Source organism: Bremia lactucae, linkage group LG7, assembly GCF_004359215.1.
Source record: "Bremia lactucae strain SF5 linkage group LG7, whole genome shotgun sequence".
Taxonomy (NCBI): Eukaryota; Oomycota; class Peronosporomycetes; order Peronosporales; family Peronosporaceae; genus Bremia; species Bremia lactucae.
Window position 1 is genome coordinate 504,434 of NC_090616.1, and position 9,246 is coordinate 513,679.

Below are 9,246 nucleotides of genomic sequence, written 5' to 3' on the forward strand. Positions count from 1 at the left end.
CTTCGCTAGTCTCAAATGGACTAGCAGAAGTAGCGTTGTGAGAAGAAACAGGGGGTACAGTACCGCCCATGATTTCTTTCACACGCAAGCGGGCGAAATTAATTCGCTGCGACCGCTGTTTCATCACATCGGAATGCGGATGAATGCGGCGCAGGAATTCCGCCTCGTATTAGTCGGGCGTTTCATTTGAACGCAGCACGACCGGGTTCGGGAAAATACGCCCAGGCGATTTTCCCTGAGCCCTCCATGATTTAAAGCCACCATAGTTATTATGCGCGTCTACAAGAGCGCGCTTAGGAGCGACGCTCTTGGCCTGTTTAAGCGAGGCCATTGAGATGGAGGGGGCATCAATGATATACCACCCGTCAAATAGCCACGTTTTAAACGACTGGCTTGTAACACCGACTGAGCACGTTCACTGTCGTCGGCGGAGCTTTTTTAGGCTCCGAATCCTCTATGTCAGAACCATTATGGATTATGGTCTGAGCATAAGGCGTTGTGGTTATACCCAACGAAGAAGCGGCTGCGCCTTTATGGGCAGCGCTCTTATTATCTGTCGCTGTGCTATCCAGCGTGACGACGAGACAGCATTCGGGAATGTTGCTGTCTCCATGTTGTGAGCAACGAGAGAAGTTTGGATGGGCAATAATGCGCCATCATCCTTCCTCATGAGCTCGTTGTCCGCATCACTTCTATGAGGTGACGGCAACGGTGTCGACTCATTGTAGTCGACAATGAGCGATGGATCAGCATCCTCACTGTTAAAATGGGATGGATTCTTTAGCCCCGTTAACACGACAGCAGCAGTGGCTGTCGGCGTTTCGACTAAGACATTGGACGCGGCCGGCAAATTAACGCGGCGCGCGCGCTTAGTGCGGGTTGAGTGGGCGTCTTCGCAGACGACCCACCAACACGGCCCCTTTTAGATGGCATCTTTGGCGCCGTAGGTCGCTCGAGTGATTGAGTGAACTAGCGGCGCGTGAAGCTGCTCGCAGTTCCTTGCTCTCTTTTGATGAATTTAAAAATGTAAATTTGTTTCTTTAAAGGGGGATGGTGTACCGAGCTGAAACTGCCCTTATGTTACACAGTCCCCGTTAAGTACACTTGGTGTACTTAAGGGGGTGGTCAATTACTAAATTAAAGTAATTAGACCCAGAACTCGGGTGTGGTTCACACATGCGACCAATCCTTGTGTATGTGATGCACATGGGTGCATTCACATTAGAAGGGATGACGGCTAGCGTCATCGTTACGCGAGGTATCTAGAAAGATGCGCTCGCAATACATATTAAGAGTTATCTATAGAGATGACATATTGATTGGTAAAATAGGTATTTATATTTAATTCGATTAAACATAAATCAGTCTGAAAACTACTTCCTACTTGGTAAGTGCGCACGAGGAGCCGGATTACCGCTCCCGTGACGACACTTAACCAGAGTACTTAGTTTTTTGGGTGAGGTCGCTTACGCGCCCACCACAACTACCTCACTGCACGCAAGAGAAGCAGGTAGACCGCTTCCTCGCTGAGCAATGGTGTGTGTCTAAGTAGAGCGTGGCCGCATTATGACGTGCCCGCCTACAGGTGGCGGCAAAGTAGTATGCGTCTTGGCTTTTTGTTCGGCGTCGTTCGGTACCCCGCTTCCGTCTGCAGTGCCCGTGTTCGTTCAGTCGGTCTCCCGTGCCTTTGTTGGAGTCAGAGTCGTCACTCTCTTCGTCCATGCGCCTCTTCATCCCCAAATACTGCTCCGGTATGTAGGTGTTTTCTTCTTTACGTAATGGTTGCTACGGATTTCGTACCTTCGCAAGTTCCTTAGTCGGCTTCGTTCCCGGAGGTTTCCCTGTCGCTGCACGAAGATAGTCATATGTTTAGGGACACCCTTCTCCTTTTTACTGGACTCGGAACCTTTGCAAGGTTACTCCCAGTCGCCACATTTGTTTGCTAAGCGGTCGTTCGATGTTCTCGATCGTCGCTAATTAGAAAGTAGCAAAGATGGTTGCAGATCTCAAGACTTTTGCTAATATCACGACACAAGACAACTTGTGTACGAATATATTCGACACATGGATTGAAAGCTACTACTCAGTCCGTAGTGTCAATACTACGCTAATAGGTTTTGTTTTTTGTAAGCTGACAGTGAAAATATACTGATTGAACTCAATAAGCTTTAAAGAAAATAATAAAAAACATCAAAAACGCACACACGAAGAAACCTTACGTGACAGCCAGCACCACAGCAGCAACGTATTTGATCTCGTACCTGAAAACTGCTATCAAATGATTATTTTTTGACTTCATGACATATGGGTCGCTGCTCTAGCTTATAAGTATCGAATGCCGCCATCACGCATAATCTCACGCTGCCGCTTTTGATTTCTCCTATAGCTCACGACAACACCGAACGCCGCCACAAATACAACGACTAAAACAATCACACCAGCCATACCGGCAGCAGAGATCCCACCTGAAGTATCAGCTGTGTTTGATTGATTGCTAATAATTTGTGAAACATTAGGCGATGGTGGCGTATCTTTAGAGTTTGCTTCACTGGGAGTTTCAGTCGTTGGCGTGTCATCAGGTGCCACATCTGTCGATGATTCAGGCGCTGCCTGATTTGAAAATTGTGACCCGGTATCCAAGCTTGCCTTCACTTTTCCAGGCGCCATATCATTCGAATTTGAAGATACTGTGTCCAATTTTGACGCATCATCTGACAATTCTGCGGTATCCATCTTCTTGTCGGTCTTTAAAGCAGCTGGAGAGTCTGAATTAGACTTTTCACTAGGCTTCTCGAAAGAGCCTATTGGTTTTTGCAATGGAGCTTCTTCATCTTCGGATATATTGATTTCAGAAACTGTTTTCGGTGAAATTTGCTTCGGCGAGAAATCGGCCAAACCTTGCTTTGTCTCACCAGCACTAATCGAGACTGAATTTGACTTACCGGATGAACCAGGTGTCGGCTTAGATGATGTTTCTGAAGCATCAGGAGGCGAGCTGGGTAATGTTGACGATGAGGAAGGCGTGGAAGATTTGGATGGATTCTTCGTCGTGATGTCCTCGCTTAACGGAGAAGGCCCATCAGTCGTGGCCGTCTGTTCCTTCAATCTCGTGAGTTTTTCTTCCTTAAAGCTTGCAGCCGATCCATTTGCAATAGCACGCGCAGTATCAACCAATATCGTCTGAATATCAGCCGCGTAAGATGGGTACACTTCATACGTTAACTTCGCCACTGGGATGGGCGCGATCGGATTATTCGCGGCGTCTCCCTCAACAATACACAAGCCTTGTAAACCTTTCGTGCCGGATGGACATTTAGAGGCCATTTCAGCGTGAATATACCACGGGGACGATCCATCATTGCCAGCAGGAGCGTACTTGCAAACCACCAAGTCTCCGCCTGGACATTCCGCCTTGGCACATCCAATGCTGGTAGTCGAAGCCCACAAAACCTGCGAATACGAGTCATAAGTGCCTGCTCCAACGGGCACACCCGTCGCACCAGGTTGCGTGATAGTCTTCAGAGTCGTCTGGGACTTTTTCACGACCCACTGCTGAATGGCCTCGTCAATTAGCGACGCTGAGTTGGTCGACGTCGACTGGTACATATTCATACCCGGTACTGTAGATGCCGAGCATTGAGCGGCCGTGGAAGCAGCAGACGAGGCCAGGTCTGCACTCCACCCAACGCGACGCATGTTCCCAGCGGCCCACGGTAGACCTGTGGAACGAAAAAAGTTGTGGCGATCAATCCAAATGGCCTGGTCCTCGGCACTGAAGCTCTCGACATGCGCGTTCATGGTCAAGAGTGCGACCACTAAAACTGCCAACATGTTCCGCCACGCTACTCACGGGTAGTTCTCAAATCGTTGAGTGTTTAATTGCAGCGACTGACGCAGAGGTTGGACAGCACTGACTCTGTTAAGAGCACTCGCGGTTTTAAATACCCTAAGTAAAACGATTTCAGGAAAAAGCATAGCCACTGGTTTTTCATTGTTAAAATTAAAGTAAAGGACGTTTTCTGTTTATTATGTCGGTAAGAAGGGGGTCTACCGTCTGTACCACAAGTACAACAGTCGTGCATAAACGCAGCGAAAGGGTAGAGTGGTCAAGGGTTCGCTAAAGTACGAAAAAAAAACAAGAGCAACGGGTTCGCAATTCGCTACATCGGCTCGTCTCATTAAGCCGACTCTTTAAAAATAGATCAGAGACTTAAATGATTTCGATACTGTCACGTCTGGTTCTCTTTTGCTGGTTCTTGCGGTAGCTGGCAAACACAGCAACGGCGGCCACGGCCACAATTCCAGCCACAATGATTCCGGCGATAGTCGCAGGACTTAACACTGCATCGGTCGGGGCGTCGGATGCGGGAAATGTTGTGAGAGTAGAGTTTGTAGTCAAAGCAAGCTGCTCGACCGGCGAATTCTCCGTCAAGGTCGGGTCGGCCAACGGCTCTATTTCTTGATTCTCAAAATAGGAGCCAGTGGCCATGCTAGGCTTTACAGTACCAGATTCCGGATCTGTTAGGACCCCGGAGGCTGCCGTAGAAGCATCTCCATACAAAATTTCTTGATCCGGCGTTTCCGGACTACCAGGCAACGATTCCGTTGTTGTGCCTGTTAAAGTATCCGTTAAATCGTATGAATTCGTAGAAGTTGTGGTCCCCGTTCCAGTGGATGAACCCGCACATGATTCGAGTTGCAAGACTTCATCCTCGAGAGCAGGTGTGTCTGTTGAATCAGTGATATCTGAAACGAGCAAGTCGTCTGATCCAGAGCCCACCGGGTGGATCGTAGTCACGGGTGCTGCTCCTGGAGCATCTCTCGTCTTCGCTGCCTCTAGAATAGCCGACATGATGTCGGAAATAAACGTCGGGTACACCTGATGCGTCCATTGACCTTTTGGAATTGGGGCAATCAGACCGTTGTTCGGATCATCCTTTACAAGACAAAGGCCATGATCGGCACTGGTTTCCGATGGACACTGCGTTGCTTGGGAGTCGTGAATAAACCATGCCGACGAGCCGTCGTTTCCAGGAGGAGAGTACTCGCACGCGACCATCGATTTATCCGAGCAAGTGGCCATGGCGCATCCAACCGCTGTCGTCGACGCCCACACGACTTGTGTGTACGAGTTGTATAAACCTGCACCCACATTGCTGCCTTTCTCTGCTGGCGGCACCACAGTTCCAATGTTCGAAAGCGCTGGTTCGACAACCCAAGCATTAATTGCTTCATCTAAAAGGGCTGAGGCATCCGTCGTCGTTGACTCGTACACGTTTATACCTGTCGCAGTTGTCGCCGTGCAGCTGGCAGCCGCAGCGGCAGCGTCTTGCGCGAGTTTGTCGTCCCAATTCATTCGCTGCATATTTCCTGCCGACCACGGCAGGCCTGCCACCCTAAAAAAGTTGTGACGCTCAATCCAAATCGCCTTCTGCTCGTCCGTAAAGCTTCCATCGGACGTAGTCTGTTCAAGCGTCGCTGTCGAGTCCGTTTGCTCCGTCGAGTCCGTTTGCTCCGTCGAAAATTCGTCGGTCGCAGTGGTTTCTTCAATTGGTGTAGTATTTTTGACAGTCTCACTAAATGGCGTAGAGTAATCATTGGTGTTCGCAGAGTCTGATTCGGTCGGTGCAGTATCTCCTGCCGCCTCACTTATTGGTGTCGTGTAGTCGCCAGTGTTCGCAGTGTCTAATTCGGTTGATGCAGTATCTCCTGTCGCCTCACTTATTGGTGTGGTGTAATCACTGACTAATGACGACGTTGTATCGTCAGTTGAAACTGGTGTCAAGGTCTCTGTTCCTTCCAAGGGCTGAGTTGCATCCGAAGACGGATTGTTCAAGTCCGTTGTCAGACTTTCCTTCCAATCTGTGAGCGCCGTATCACTCATTTCCTCAGTCGAACTAGACGATTCCAGAGGTGTCTGCTCGGTTGTTTCGGCTGAAGTTGGTGAAACGAGTGGCATTTCCTCGGCCGTATCGGTCGAAGTTGGTGGCACCAGTGGCATTTGCTCTGGGCTTAATTCTGAGGATTCAGACGCTGTGCACACACTCAAGGTAGTGAGAACAGCTACGATAAAACTTGTTGGCACTTTCATTGCAGTGTTTCTTTATAAGAAATCTTTACAGTGAGTAAGCTAGTAATAGCGACCCTGATAGTGCGCAACGAACTATCAAAGCGTGTCGTCTATACGGACGCAAAGAACGTAAGTAGGGAATAGGTTGTACCACAGCCGTAAAGTCGAGTTGTATGCTCTGTCAATTGTAAAAAAAGACGGGATTGTTCCTAAAGAGTTTACAATCACCGGAAGCGGCAGTAATGGTTTGTCGAAAGAATAAACGAGTATCTGAACTTAGAGCCGTCGCAACAGTCGTGGACTGTCCAAAATTTCTGGTAGGGCACACAAAATTAAACTTGAGCAAAGAATACCACTGACAAATAGATGACGAATCATGCGATGGGGATGGGACCATTACTCGAGAGCCGGAGTGTCTGAAGATCCAATCACCGTTGGAACATGAATAAGGCGGGAGTCCAAATTAACTGGCCAAAACATGCTCTCTCTTTGGACTAGAAGGATGCTGGACAGGCTCACGCGCAACGTGACCTCCAACACAATCAGATGAAGAAGGCACACAAACCTCTAGGTGGGACCATCACGCGCTTGTTGCATTGAATTTTGAAACTTACAACTGGCCAAAATTGGTGCGCGTCGTAAAGGCTCCTACCATCTTATTTCTATTTTGTTTTTTAGTCCAGAAATATTGTAAAAACGGTTTCTAGGGGTGATCGATCGCTCAAGAAGCATTTGTGGGAGATAGGCGGCTAAGGTAAGGAGCCGGTTCCTACGCCACTAAATTCGTCATTGAATTGAACGCTCGAGAATGTAATCCAGCTGTAGAAGTTAAGGCCGTCAATAATAGAAGAAGAGTTAATCTTGAAATAGTGGCAATTTACTAGAAATGCCACTATCATACCACGGCAGACGTCATCATTCGGTATATTGAATCTCTGGCTTTTTTCATTGAAATATGCCAATTAGAAAATATTTATGTGCTGGCAATTTTTATGTCCGCAGGTTCAAAAAAATTTCCGACGTTCATGTCAAGGTTTCCTTAATTGATTGTTTACCCGGAATGCAATTATCTGTTCAGGTTGGCAATAAGCTTCGAGATTAGCATTAAGATTAGATTGATATGGAGAGGTGATTGAATGAGTAGCTAAGTATAGGGAAGCCATTAAAAGAGTGTTGTACAAAAAGCGAGCTCGAATAAGACTTTGCTTATTAACAGCCAGCATATGGGGGCGTGAAATGAGTAAGCGAAGCAATTTCAGCTGCACTGGCGCAAAATTTCTTGTAAGACATCAGTCATCGGTTGATGATAAATATCGAGTTTTATCAGGATACGAATACAACAGTATCGCGCGGCCTTGAGCTGGCGGACTGTTCAATCGGCAACAAAACATTACCTGATTCGAGTCAAATTATAATCATAAGTTTGAAATTGAAAGCCAATTGTCGTGCGGATACAGAAATAGTTTAATGAGGCATGAAGTTGACTTGAGATTAAATTTTCAACATTGTGCTTTCAAATGTTTGTATGTTAGTGCTTACAATATATAGGTCAGAGGATGAGATTTAATAACCAGAGGCAGGCCTAAGGTAGCTGAAACGGGCCTTTTTTGTAACGGGGCACTGCGACTTGTACTGTTTCAGTACAAGTCCACTTCACACTGCTTCAGATGTGAGTGGTGCTTCTGGTTAGGTCAATTACTAAATTATAGTAATAAGACCCAGCACACGGGTGTGGTGCACGTTTGTGACCAACCCTTGTGTATGTGATGCACATCGTGCATTCACATTAGAACGGATGACGCGTAGCGTCATCCATGATGACGGCTAGCGTCATCGTTACGCGAGGTATCTAGAAAGATGCGCTCGCAATACATATTAAGAGTTATCTATAGAGATGACATTTTGATTGGTAAAAATAGGTATCTATGTTTAGTTCGATTAAACATAAATCAGTCTGAAAACTACTTCCTACTTGGTAAGTGCGCACGAGGAGCCGGATTACCGCTCCCGTGACGACACTTGACCAGAGTATTTAGTGCGTTGGGTGAGGTCGCTAACGCGCCCACCACAACTACCTCACTGCACCCAAGAGAAGCAGGTTAAACCGCTTCTCCGCCGTGCTAGGGTGTGTGTCTAAGTAGAGCGTGGCCGCATTACGACGTGCTCGCCTACACAACAGCTCTGTTGCTGATTGTTTTAAGTTTAATCAACCCCGCCAATCGCTGCTAGACGCATGAATGAGCGGTGCACAAGGAGTCGCTATACATAGCTTGATATTACTACTACATTTAATTAAGTAGACAAGAAGATCGTTACGTAGGAATTCAAATATACAGTTACAGCTTTACTTTTTCCTATACTAAGCTTTCTTAGTATCAGCCGTTAGCAGCTAAGACTTCTTAGCTACTTAAAACATTCCTCTACACGTCGTGTACGTGAAGGCACCTCACCTTCACTATTATCAGTGCAGGCTGGCTAGTACCGAAGCAGTACAAGCAAAAGGTTCCCTGTTACAAGTTACGGCTGTGGGTACCCGGAAGCAAAGGGCGCGATGCTCGCATCTATAATTTACGCATGGACAAGGTCCATGTGGATCGGATTCGCCAGTCACTGTGATGTACATTGATAATGACTAAAAACACCTCCGATTTACTATGCAGCAAGTATTGCATATGTCAAGAGTTTTTATTTTAGCTACATTTAGTTTGTGTAACGGGGCACTACGACTTGTACTGTTTCAGTACAAGTCCACTTCACACTGCTTCAGTTGTGAGTGGTGCCTTACGTTAGGTGACGTACACTGTACGTGCAGAGGAAGACTTCTCTTAAGACAAGTTAACTTAAGAGGGTAAAATGAAAACTGTATTAATATAGTTAAGTGTCTTGTTAATCTATCTTTGTAAATGTTATATGTCTTAACTATAAACTAATACTAAACACGTAAATGAATTCTTATCTATCTTATCTCGTAACTCTCTTTGATTACTTCAACAGCTGATTAGTCTGCGCAATAAATAGACATAATGGTCTATACCTATTTATGGATAAGAATTTAGGAAATTACTATTTAAAGTAATTTCCTCCAAATATTATCTACCTTTTGAATAATATTAATTAACAACCTTTTATTGTTAATTTCATGTAACGATACACCCCGTTACATTTTAGCTGACTAA

General features: G+C 46.4%; 2 protein-coding genes across 2 annotated transcripts; both read right to left on the reverse strand.

The window, feature by feature from the left end:
• Positions 1–2,322: 2,322 nt before the first annotated feature.
• Positions 2,323–3,798, reverse strand: CCR75_007182 (uncharacterized protein; the record flags this gene model as incomplete). The annotated part of the gene is made up of 1 exon (XM_067965245.1): positions 2,323–3,798. The coding sequence occupies one exon, from the start codon at positions 3,796–3,798 to the stop codon at positions 2,323–2,325; it is 1,476 nt and encodes a 491-aa protein (XP_067815964.1).
• Positions 3,799–4,210: 412 nt separating this feature from the next.
• CCR75_007181 (uncharacterized protein) lies at positions 4,211–6,091 on the reverse strand (the record flags this gene model as incomplete). Its single annotated transcript, XM_067965244.1, has 1 exon — positions 4,211–6,091. The coding sequence occupies one exon, from the start codon at positions 6,089–6,091 to the stop codon at positions 4,211–4,213; it is 1,881 nt and encodes a 626-aa protein (XP_067815965.1).
• Positions 6,092–9,246: the final 3,155 nt, after the last annotated feature.